The following is a 13,374-nucleotide window of genomic DNA, read 5'->3' as shown; positions in this document are numbered from 1 at the left end:
CGTGTGTCATCAATGTTCAGCAGTCATTGTTTGCTCTCGTTCGAATGAGCATGTGTATCATTTTCGGCACTTGATTTTTTTTTTTTTTTTAATATATGCAACGCGCGTGTGCATGTACACTCATTATGGTTCAACAAAAATTTAGCCATCGTTTGAGATTTTGTTAGTGTGAAACAACATGAAATAATGCTTTTTTTATCGTCGAACATTACGATAATCGAACTGCTGTAGTGTTTCAATTGTTTGGAGAATTAAATTGGCCATTCATTTTATACCGTGCAAAAAAAACGTAAGTCATACACAAACTTCACTTTTCTAACAGATTTGCTCTTCTTTTCATCATGTTCGCCAGAAGACAGAGTCTCTTTCAAGAGAGTGAAAGAGAGAGAAAAAAAGAGAAAGAGAAAAGGGAAGAAGAAAAAACTTTTATGCGAATTAGTGGTAGATTACAGTTTTTTCGGATCTTTTGCGTTTCTCCCAAACCGGATCATTTCGTTTTTTTCTTCCTTCTCTCTCTCTCTTTATTTCTCTTATTTCTTCAGTTTTATTCTCTGATTTTCGTTTCTCCATACAACTTGGTGCGTATATGCGAATCAGATGAAAAGAGACGCAACAAATATAAATGAGCAAAACCATATTCCATTCTCTCTATCTCCAAAAAAACGTTTGTCAAGTTATAAGTTACCACCAAATGCAATTTTTATCTATAGTTTTTTTTTTAATTGAAAATGTTGTCGCTACACCATTTAGCTGTTGCGTAGTTGTGTTGAGCGAAACGAAATCAATGATAAATGTTATAAATTCAAAAAAGCCGGTAAAATAAAAACTGGATTTTTCCTCTCGTATCGCTCATCATCTCAAAATGTGTACCGTATTTAAATTAAAAAAAAAAATCAGTTCGAAACTATGGCATACAGCTGTATTGGATTTGATTTCGGACTTGCCAATAGCGGTCATGGTGATACCACATTTGGTTATATTTTGCAACACATACAATGGAGGCTGCAACAAGGCTTGGATTGTGCAAAAAAGAAATATACATATATACATATATCGTTATGTTGCTATGCCAATCGATTGGCAAGTGCCGCTTTTGTTGCTCAACAGAGAAAAAAAGGCTCAGTTCAGTTTTATGTTCCTATTTTTCGTCTACCTCTTTCCTTTCGGTTCATATTTCGTCGTTCGTTTTTACAAGCCGTTTTTTTTTGTGCTTCTTTTCTTCTCCATTATTGAATCCAGCCAACAACAACATTTTCGCATTTAGTTTTGTGCATTTTCGTTGATTTCTTTTTGTCTTTAGTCGGTTGATTCTCCTATTTCATGAATACATTGAAGACCACCAATCGAAAATGTGCTTGTGCGCTTCTTACCTCAAAAATTACATTTTCTGCACACTAGTACGGTTGAATTTTGGCATGTATATGTGTGCTTCATTATACGCATACCCTTACGACCACATCGAAATTCTCGCGTTCAACTTTCAAATATATCAGCACATAGATTCACGTCCACTCTCTCTCTCGCTCTATCTCTCTCATACACACACCATGATGCCTGCACGTTTGTAACAGTCTCGTCTATACACCAACCAGTGTGGTTCAATTTGAATGAACGGGCTATCAATGCTGCGCTACGGCTGTGCATTTCAATTCGCAGAACAGCATTTACCAAGCTGAACATGTTTCTCGCCTGTTCGTTTTCCGCATATATTTGTATGCATAACACACAATATCAATGTCAGTTGTTTAAACCAAGACTAACTTGCCGGTCGCATGCAATTCTCTAAATCACGATATATATTCGATATTCGCAATGGCATCGCAAAGTCATTATCACAATAGCTGCAAAATACAAATCAAAATTTCGAGATTTTTTACAAAGTGGCGCAATTTTAAAATTAAACATTCTTGATTCACATGAATATAGAACAATTTTTGAAGGAAACGTTCTTCTTTTTGTCGAAAAATTTTGTTTTCGCAAAGGAAAAATTCCGAAAACGGTAAATTTTTTCTCTTTCACCACTACACAGAGATATAAAAATGTGACATAAATTGAAAATGATGAAATTTTATTTATTGAATCAGCAATTGCAATGGTTAGCGTCGATTTTTTATTTTTTAGCATTTTATGTACTGTTTTTTTCAGAAAGCTTAAAATTCATTCTGCAAAAAAATCAATAAAAATTGTCATCAAACTGTTTCGCATGCATGTATGTATGTGTGTGTTACTGAGCGTGTAGAATTGTGTATTTGAACCCACCGACCGCTTTAAATTCATTCGTCGCGCAAAGAAACATAAAGATTTATATCCACATTAAATCCATTTTATTATTTCAATATTGCAATTAAATTAGTTTTTTTCTAACAAAAATAAAATGAAACAACAAAAAAATATGTGCGTATAAAAATCGTTAATTTTTCCCAAAGTATGAATTAAAGATTAAAAAATTTAACTTATGAAGACAGATCGGAATGTTCAATTTTTTTTTCGCATTATGATTAATTTAAGCTAAACCAAAATTATTAAATCGATTTTATGTTATCGCTTCCATTTATTTCTCATTTATGTACGCATCACAAAAAAAATACGTGTGAAATTTTCCATTTGGATGCACGATATGTTGATATCGAATACAGTGTCCAAAGGAACGGTGCAAGAATCGTAACACAGACATCAAACGTCTCATCGCTCTCTCAGTCAAAATGGCATCCCAAAATGGTAATCGAGAAGAATTCGTTGAAGGTTGGACTCTTGCGCAGACTCTTGGAGAGGGTGCATATGGCGAGTAAGTAACCACATCAAATTTCGATCCATACGATTTTGTTCATTTTCTCTCCGTACGCCATTGGATGCTGAAAGGTTTTTTTTTGTTCGCATTGCTTGTGTTTAACGTAGTAGACAAAAAAAGATTAGTATGTGTGTAATGATTTCTTGATTTTTTACATGCGATTAAATTCAATGGAGAAAACATTTAACGTAAAAGTTCAGAAGTTAAAAATTAAATTACAAATCAAATGGAAATGAAATTCGTGATATATGTAAGCGCATTTAATAGATTAGAGTACTTTGGGGTTCTTTTCGCTCTTTTTCTCTAATAAAGAGTCTCTATCGAGAGCACATTTTGAACGGAAAACGGCTATATTATTCACCCCGTTTTGTATATGTTTGGCATCAACTGTTCAACCGGTCACATCCACCTTTATCCATTGAGTAATATACATATGAAAAATCACATAAAATTACATCTGCGTTACATTTGTAGCACACATAGTTTCCATTACAAATGCAATCGTGCCTCGAAGCAAATTGTTCTACATTGTATAAAATTACATTTCATAATAAAAATGTGCATAACAATATTCTTGTGGCTTATCCAGAAAAATAATCGAGTGATTTATAGTGATGAATTTACGTACGGATTTTTTTTTCGCTCGCACACACAATTTTTTCTCTCTTTCATTTGTTTAAAAGCAGATACTGCATTGAACTGTTAAATAATCAATTTTTGGGGAGTGCCAATAATAATATCATTATAAATTAATAATGATAATAAAAAGAGAAAATGTAACATTTTTACTGCACCAAATGAATGAAAATTCATTATTCACAAATGGTGTGTTTGCTTTTTATTTCAAATGTGTTGATTTCGTTCGTTTTGTTGATATTTCTCTTTGTCTATCTAGAGTTAAATTATTGCTGAACAAACAAACCGGTGAGGCGGTTGCAATGAAAATGGTCGATACGCGTAAGCATCCCGATGCATCTGCATCGGTAAAAAAGGAAGTATGCATTCAAAAATTCTTACAACATACACACATACTACGATATTTTGGGACGCGACGACAAAACGAAATCGAGTATATATTCTTGGAATATGCTGCCGGCGGTGAACTGTTTGATCGAATCGGTATGTAATATAAATATTGTGTTTTTGCAATGCTCTAACACCATCGTATAGAAACCATTCAACATATTTAATTTCACTTAATGTACTGTCATCGTTGAAATAGAGCCGGACATTGGAATGCGAGCGAATGAGGCAAGACATTTTTTTAATCAGTTAATGGATGGTGTGAATTATTTGCATGGAAAGGGGGTTGCGCATCGTGACTTAAAGGTGGGTACACTACACATTGCTGCAATCGAATTATTTTAAGGGTTGCATATTATTCTCATACATACTTATTTTTGTACAATATAATACGATAATTTGTGCTTTGGTTTAAATTTCTCTAATTATTTGAAGCCCGAAAATCTATTGCTTGACGAACACGACAATTTAAAAATATCGGATTTCGGCATGGCCACTATGTTCAGGTATTAATAGGTATAATAATAATTAGTTTGTCAAAACATTCAATCATTTTCCACTAACGTCACCAGTTCTGAATATTTTTTATATTTTTTCGGGTTTTATTTTCATTGAAATTTGTGTAGAATAAAGGGCAAAGAGCGTTTACTCGATAAACGATGCGGAACACTGCCATATGTTGCTCCAGAAATTCTTGTGAGGCCATACAATGCAACAGCAGCCGATATTTGGTCTTGTGGCGTTATTTTGGTGGCCATGTTATCTGGCGGTAAGAACATTTCCATTTTATTATTATGCAGCCGTGTTATCGTTTGTGTTTCACTTTCACATGGGTCAACATATTTCATTTGGAAAACATTTTTTTTTTTTGATGAGACAGAAATAATATGAAATGATATCAAATCACATTTATCAAAACAAATGTGCCCTGTGTATTGCATATATGAAAATTTTGTAATCAAAAACTTATGTTGTATTAACTTGATTCATTTATTTGATACCACTCACACGGCCACCGCCATTTTTTTTAACAAATTCAAATAGCAAATATTTATACACATATTTACTTACTCACCAACATACACACACACACACACACACACACACACACACATAGTATAAAATATCACAACAGCCATGCTGCTACCATTTATAAACAAAATAAACTTGTGAATTTGAGATTTTGTGAATATCATCCTATTTGTACACGCAAACACCCACATGTCTTATATGTATAAATTATATTTTTGCTGAGCTCTTTGGTATTCTAGCTGTAGATTGTTTTTCAATTTTTGTATCTAAAGCTTTAATACCAGAGGTCTTACGAAAATTGCTTGCTGCACATCACCATACATACCAAAAAAATAAATAAATAAAAATATACACCACACACACATATGTAAATATTGACTGTGTACATGGAACATGCATATATAACCATTCACTGATTAAAAGCATAAACACCCAATGAATTCCTTTCGATACATTATTTTTAATTGAAACCTTAAACATTTACTTGTACATTTACCACTCATTTTCTGTGTATATATCCACCAAAAAATACTAACAACCATAAAAAATTATATATATATTACAATAGCGATTAACCGGATACCTTACATGTATATTGATAACATTTACTCGGCATATACAGGGTGGGCCAGAATAACTGCAATTTTTATATGTGCTCAGAAAAAGTATTGTTTTTTACTAAAATTGAATGAAAACTTTATTGGGATTTAGAATAGGGTCCAAAATTTTAAATTCATGTTTTGGTTTTGATTCTTCCTCCGTTTGCACGGATCACCAAACGCAAACGTCGTAAAAACGATTTGCACGCGGACCGCACCATTTCGATGGGAATATCGTTCCAAATCTTGACGATTTTCTTTTTAAATGCATCCAATTTTGTGGTTTTCGTAATCTTCAGATCATTTAACTTTGATTGCATGTAGCCCCACACAAAATAATCCAATGGATTCAAGTCTGGAGACGATGGCGGCCATTCGTCTTTATCAATAAAATCAGGCACATTTTCCTTTAACCACTGTTGCACTCTGTTTGCTCGATGTGACGGTGCCCCATCTTGTTGAAACACCCATGGTTCATTACCAAACACTTTTTTGGCGTGTGGCAACAATTTTTTGCGCAATATTTCTTCTTCATACACAGCTGCATTGATTTTAACGCCACTTTCAACGAAAACAAGGGGAAATTTGTGGTCGGCCGAAACGGCGCCCCAAACCATGACACTTGACACATTTTGATATCGTTCAACGACTAAATCATCTTCAGGAATGTCCTCAATTGTCGCTGCGTAAACACGATCATTTTGCGCATTGAGACTTGGCTGCAAAAGGAACAACTTCTCGTCGGAGAAAACGATGTTTGAGGTTGCGGCTCGGCTTAGCAGCTCTTTGGATTTTCGCTTTCTATCTTGCTTATTTTTTTTGTCAAACCATGTTTTCGGTTTTTTTTGAATGGTTTCATTCCCAAATCTTCTCTCAACACTCGTCGCATTGAAGATCGACTGATATTGTGCTCACGAGCTAATATTCTGGCGCTTCTTTTGTTATTTCGAAGAATTTTCTTTCGTACCTTTTGGACCAGACCTTTTGTTCGTACAGATCTTTTTCTGCCCGTTTTTCGCTTCACATCGACAGTTCCACGCTCCTTGTATCGTTTTATGGTGCGATGAATAAAATTCAAACTGATATTGTCGATCTGAAGCTTCCGAAAAATATCAATTTGTCGCAAACCTTTTTTATGCAAATTCAAAACGAGTTGACGTTTCACATCCATTATTGTAGCAAAGTAAACAAGAACTGCGCAATAATGTGCATCATCACAGTGGATAACCAAAACATGAATAAACATAACGGTAAACAAAAGAGTGACTGGAAAGTTATTATAGTAGTATCTACATAGGTGCGAAAAAAAATTGCAGTTATTCTGGCCCACCCTGTATACTTTAGCTTGTTGTAAAATCGTTCAGTTTTTTTTTAAATCGTTTTTGTGCGCATTTAATTCTATACGATAATAATTTTTATAATTAATTTTTTACATTTTCACATTGCGTTCACAGAGTTGCCATGGGATGAACCGACAACGGGTTGTGCTGAATTTGTCAAATGGAAGGGTGACAACTCTTGGATGACAATAACACCGTGGAGTAAATTGGAAACACTAGCGTTATCATTGCTCCGGAAATTACTTGAACCGGATTCAGGAAAGCGAATCACTGTTAAGGAAATTATTGAACATAAATGGTGTAAATTAAGTGGTATGTGCTATGCTTTCGATGATGAGTTTCATATATATGTTTCTTGTGAACTTCTTTTTACACCATTGAATATAATAAAAATCAGCTGGTGGTGTACTTTTCAAAACACGATCCGAAGACAATCAGACAATATTGGATTTGCTTGATCAGGTACTGAGTGACTCTCAGTGGATCGTTTAAAGTCTGAGAGCACTTAAGTGGCTGGTCAGGAAGATTTTTAACTATCGCGTCTCTGGTCCGAATCTTCTTACTATTTACACCATCAACGACTTGTGACGACCGAACAAAATCATATTTTGTATAACGACCATAACATGTAAAAAAAATATATATATCCGAAGACGATTGACTACATGAAGGCATTTGCATGCTTTGGCGCTTTAGCTGTATGATAGAGTAACAATATTTCATAAAGCTAGATTACCAAAGCATTAAAGCGCTGGATAATGTCAACGCGAAATTCATAAATACGGAACCTAAATAAACTAACAAAAAAAACACAATTTCTTCTAACACCCCCTTACCTTCCCCTCTTCCACTGCCAAACAGGTTTGCCTTTATTATTTGCTCGTTTCGCTTTTGTTCAATCAATCTTTTGTTTACCGGTTATCATGTCTTTGGTGGTTTAAGCTGTATGTTGTTGTATGAAATCATATAGTTTTACCACCAAAAGCCTGATGGCCTTTATTTACGCATATGTATATTTCAGTTCAATTTGATTTACAATTTCTATTTTGTTCGTCATCATTTAATTTAATTTTTCATTTTTCGTCGATTTGCTTTGTTTGCCATTAATTTTGTTTAGTCATAAAATTGTAATTCGTATAAAATAAAATGATTGATTTGTTTTTCATTTTTCAATTTAAAAGAAACTGTAGAAAATGATCGAGAAACGCCACGGGCCAAACGCTTCCGACCGAATGACTTCATGAATGTCGATAAGCCCGTTAATCTATCACAGCCCGTGCCACAAACGGTAGAGCTGAAGAATGTGGCCGGCGATGATCAACGAAATGATTTCTGTTTCTCACAGCCAACACTTATGGAAGATCTTATATTGTGTACACAAATGAATCCCACACAAAACACCCAAAATCCGTTCCATCGTCTTGTTAAGCGTATGACACGGTTCAGTGTAACAACCACCACAGACGATACAGTCAAACGAATTATTGATACTGTTTCAACAATGGGATATACATGGAAAAAGACAGACATCAATCATATTACTGTGTCAACGATTGATCGACGAAAAATTAATTTGGTTTTCAAAATTAATCTCATTGAAATGAACAATGTTATTTTAGTCGATTTTCGACTTTCAAAAGGTGACGGCATTGAGTTCAAACGACGATTCATTCAAATCAAGAAATCATTGGCCGACATCATTGGTAAAGAGCAACATTCTTGGTAGCATCAAGTGACACATTTTTTTTGTTGGAACCGTGTATTGAGCATGCGGAAAATTAAACAATTTGCTGACATTTGGGCTAATTAGTTAACATTAGAATAGGTTGTTTTTTTACCATCGTTTTTATTACAATGACTACAACATCACGCTACCTTATTTCGTTTAAGCTGTTAATGTACAAATATTTGTAACATGTAGATTGTTTAAGTAAAACATTTTCCCATTGAAAATAAAAATTGAATAAATTGATTTGGTCAAATAAAACATATGAGTTTATTTCATGCTGAATACAAATTATATATCCGATAAACCGTTATCAAATGACACTTGGTCGTTCAAAATCTGATTCATGCTCTGATTTGACATTTTGCATATCACACTGAATTCACATCGGGCAATGTAGAGGTGCTGAATATAGTAACCCCAAAACGATTCGAAATACCACTTTTTACGGATTTTTGTTCGATCTTTATTTATCATTTGGTGTGTGTAATCATTAAAAATATCCAAAATTAATTTCATTTTATAAACATGCAAAATATTGATTCAAAAATCCCCTTGAATCTGACACATTTGACGCAAATGTGAATGTTGAGTTTGTAATGGTTTGACTGTATGCATACAAGTATGAGTGAAAAGGGAAATTCCGAACTGTCAAATAATTTCAATGTTACATTTTCAGTAAGCAAACTAAAGTCAAGGAAAACTATGTGCAGTTTTCTTCGTAGTTTTGTTTTTATTTCAAACAACAACAAAAAAAACTACCAACAAGAATTTTGTTCGCAATAACATTGTAGTATAATTATTTCTGTGGAATTAATAATACCATTGAATCAAAAACGTCATTTAAATGGAAAAGAGTGTCGAATAAAGTCCAATTCCATAAAAATTACTAAACGAGATTTTTTTTGCTGAAAATTCAATCAAAAGAGACGATTAACAAATGAGAGAGAAATAGTTTTGAATACACACAATTCGATTAATTTTAGTGAAACAAAAACGGCACACGTATAATCATTTGACGCGAACTGTCAGTGCGCTGTTGAACAACTACAGATGCATTTGATAAATAAAAATAAACAGAACTACTGAAAGTTGGCATCAAAGCGAAAATTAAAGGGAGCTACCAGTGTCGAATATAGTTCGGAAGCTCATCGGAGCCACTGTGAGCCACATTTAATTTTCAATTCAATTGGAAATTACATCGAAGACGATTAGTGTACGCTATACAATCAGCTCATTTATGCTAATCGATTTGTGGTTAACAATAGAGTTACATTTTTAATTGAATTGTCGTTCGATTTGTAGTTTATTCGTGGGTGAATTCCATTCGAATTGTTCATTTCGAATTCATTCAATCCGAATTGCAATCAAACATTCGTTTGTGAATTGAATAGAAATATGAAAAAAATTCTATCAAAATTCGATAAAAATGAGCGAATGGATAATAGCAACACTGCATCAAACCAACGTGATGGGAGTTGTTTTATTGGAAAAGTTTTTACAGTGGGTCGAACGATAGTTACGGTCGAGGACATTTTAGCTGAAGGTTAGTCAATTTGCACCGAATTATTAGTACATGTGTCAAATATCATCGACACTCCATTCACTCACAAAATTTAATCATTTCATTGAATTTCACAATACTCCATTTATATGGTCTTATCAGAATCACGTACTTGTATGTTTTTATCTATTCGTTTGTATGTTCGTATGTTCGTATGTTTTCTGATGTGTAATTTGTGTTTTTTTTTTTTCATTGAAATAATAGGTGGATTTGCCGTAGTGTTTTTAACAAAACCAAATGGGAGTAGTAGCAGCAATAATATTCGATACGCACTGAAACGGCTCTATGTTAACAATCAAGTGGATTTGAATGCGGCCAAAAGAGAAATTCAAATCGCTGTAAGTGTTTTTCTGATATAACCTTATCATTGATAATTTACAATTGGCCATTGGAATTCTGTTATCAGATGTTACCAAAATTCAATTAAAATCGTTTTTTTTTTCAATGAATTTTTCATGTTTCCTTGTATTTTCAGAGCAACTTATCAGGGCACAAAAATATAATTGGTTACATTGATTCGAGCATAACACCACACCCTGGTGGTGTGTTCGAAGTGCTTATGCTGATGCCGTATTGCAAAACGAATGTTTTGTCAATGATGAATGCAAAATTGGCCGCTGGATTTACGGAAATCGAAGTTTTACAGATATTTTGTGATATTGCTGAAGCTGTGTCCCGACTGCATCACTGTCAAACGCCAATCATCCATCGTGATCTAAAAGTGGAGAATATTTTACAAGCCGAAAGTGGTGATTTTGTTCTATGTGATTTTGGTTCGGCCACAGCGCGTGTATTAAATGCTAAAACGCACGGCATTTCAAATGTCGAAGATGAAATTCGAAAATTTACGACTCTGTCGTATCGAGCACCCGAAATGGTTGATTTATATGCCGAAAAGAATATAACGACCAAAGCAGATATTTGGGCAATGGGCTGTTTACTATATAAATTGATGTATTTTACATTGCCCTTTGGCGAATCAGTTTTAGCCATCCAAAATGGGACATTCTCCATTCCAGACAATTCACAATACTCGATTGGCCTACATAAGCTTGTTAAATATATGCTAGAACCAAATCAAGATCTACGACCAAACATTTGGCAAGTTTGTGAGATCGCATTCAAAATTCAATCGAAAGATAATCCTGTTACAAACATTCAAGTAAGTTTAATGCAACACCAATCATTTGTACAGTCTTTTTCAAACGATTTGATTTACTTTTAGAAATCGGAAGCCCCAGTTCTAGAGAACCTATCATGTCCACCATTTGAAAGTGAATTAAAACGAGCGTCCGTTCAAAAAACAACGATTGCTCCGAAGCAACAAGTCGCCGAGCTTGGGACCAGCGTTGCGCCCAGACAACGTCCCAAAGGCAATGTGTCTTCGCAAAATTTACCTCTGGTATTACCGTCGAGCCCATCGCCGAGAAATACAATTGCTTCACCGTCACCACAAGTTTTACAGAGTACGGATCCAAATTTCGATGCATGCGATAAATCAAGCAGTATTTCTCAAACACCAGTTTCACCGTATGCATTGAAATCCAAAGCAAATGACCTAAAGACACCAACTAAATCGAGCGCAAATGAACAATTATTTGAAGCAAAATTTGCCGACAGTTTCAGTGATACAACGAATTTACCGCAACCACCATTGAGCGGTTCGAAAAAAGATATTCAATCGCCTACTTCTCCAATGCATCAACAATTATTGAATGCTCCTAAGGTAATGGCTGGTGGTCATCGCAGGAACATGAGTGACACCTCTGCATTTAACAAGTATGGCAAATATTTTCTTTTCATTCGAGAGACACTATGACTATTATATTGAATTCATCTTTATATTTCAGAACATTCGCAAATGAAACCAATGAGTTCTTAGCGCCGTATGAAGCATCTCATAAGGCGCGAGTGAACTTGTCATTCGGACCATCTTCCATTCCTCATACTTTAGGTACACATTGTTCTTAACAATGCGTTTGATAAAACGACGAATCAGTAAACCAAAGTACCAGAATTACTGACGTGCATTAAAACATGACCGAAACATACCAAAAACACTCAAACAAACGTTTGCCACCATTTCGTTTCTTTAATCTTTCGGTTTTGCGATATTTTCGGTCGACATGTTTTAATATTCGTTGGAATTCTGGGTATTCTATTAGAAACAAATAGATTTATTAATATTGGTTGGTTTTTCCTATAGAAACTGCTGAGATTAGTGAGCAATTTTCAAATGTACAATTGAGATCGTCGATTTCAAGTGCCGAATTGCCAACAACAAATGACAAAAATAGTAATAAACCAAATTCATCGACGGGATTATCGCAATGGAATCCATTTGAAGATCCAACGCCTTTCAATCAAATGACAGAAGATCACATCTATGAAGCTGAATTTGATGCTTTAAGAGATCGACCCAATGGTATGTCACATTTTTATAGTTTATTATTAAGCGCAAAACTAATTGTTTTTCGTATTTATAGCGCCAAAAGGTGAAATCAATTCACCGATACGAAATACAAGCAAAGTATTTCCACCGCAAGATCTATCATCGCCCATATCGCAGGGTTCTCAAACCTCTTCCTCGTCGGTGTCATTGAATGGTCCACCATCTGAAGCACCACCTCCATTGCCTCCTCAACTATCGCAGGAAGAAAAAGAAGAGGCATCCAATGAAGATCCTTTCGCTTCTGCTCCGTTTAGTTTACCTTCGGGCTTTCGACGTGCTTCACAAAAAGCAAACCGACGCTAGAATCAAATCGAATAATTTGAAAAGGAGAAAAACAAAAAATACTTCAATGTGACACACACATACACACAATACACAAATCACTAATGTTTTATGCCAATGATAACGATTCCTTATATTGAAAAGATTAATTTGTTTTTTTGAATAATTGTAATTAGAATGTTGATGAATGAAAATACATGATTGTATTAAATGATGAACGATTTCTATGCCCTATGCATTTAGGACTGAATAGAGAATTTCAGACGAATAAGGAATTGTATAAATTTAAATGTGTTATCCTTTATTGTATTATTATGTATTTGAAATATTGTTGCATTTTTATTTCTATTCCTCTATATTCCTCAATTTCACAAGGTTAAAAAAAATAATATTAAACGAAAATCATTAAAAGCAAAAAATGAAAGCAAATGAAAAACATGATATATCAATTGGATGGATTTATACATTTGAATCCTATAAACGCCTAACTAATTAATTTTATTATTGTATTATTATTATTATCATTATTAAAAATTGAGAATTAAACGTAATTCTAACTTATTATCCC

At 34.1% G+C, this 13,374-nt stretch overlaps 2 protein-coding genes across 3 annotated transcripts; both read left to right on the top strand.

Annotated features, from left to right (window-relative positions):
* The first annotated feature begins 37 nt into the window (after positions 1-37).
* LOC116338068 (serine/threonine-protein kinase grp) lies at positions 38-8,769 on the top strand. Of its 2 annotated transcripts, none has more exons than XM_031763123.1 (8): positions 38-289; positions 2,637-2,785; positions 3,684-3,907; positions 4,011-4,117; positions 4,247-4,317; positions 4,438-4,580; positions 6,897-7,094; positions 7,964-8,769. In XM_031763123.1, exons 2-8 carry the CDS (start codon positions 2,703-2,705, stop codon positions 8,506-8,508), a joined length of 1,371 nt encoding a protein of 456 aa, XP_031618983.1. In that variant the 5' UTR covers positions 38-289; positions 2,637-2,702; the 3' UTR covers positions 8,509-8,769. The 2 variants fall into 2 exon arrangements, with proteins under 2 accessions (XP_031618983.1, XP_031618984.1); XM_031763124.1 differs by lacking the exon at positions 38-289 and adding an exon at positions 1,747-1,999.
* A 417-nt stretch (positions 8,770-9,186) lies between these two features.
* LOC116337929 (AP2-associated protein kinase 1) lies at positions 9,187-13,357 on the top strand. Its single transcript, XM_031762904.1, has 7 exons — positions 9,187-10,054; positions 10,277-10,410; positions 10,548-11,234; positions 11,298-11,851; positions 11,923-12,026; positions 12,279-12,497; positions 12,559-13,357. Exons 1-7 carry the CDS (start codon positions 9,907-9,909, stop codon positions 12,825-12,827), a joined length of 2,115 nt encoding a protein of 704 aa, XP_031618764.1. The 5' UTR covers positions 9,187-9,906; the 3' UTR covers positions 12,828-13,357.
* The last annotated feature ends 17 nt before the right edge of the window (positions 13,358-13,374 follow it).

Source organism: Contarinia nasturtii, unplaced genomic scaffold (assembly GCF_009176525.2).
Source record: "Contarinia nasturtii isolate CC-2019 unplaced genomic scaffold, AAFC_CNas_1.1 Cnas_scaffold_350, whole genome shotgun sequence".
NCBI lineage: Eukaryota > Metazoa > Arthropoda > Insecta > Diptera > Cecidomyiidae > Contarinia > Contarinia nasturtii.
Note: the sequence above shows the minus strand (reverse complement) of the source record. Positions and strands in the feature narration are given on the sequence as shown.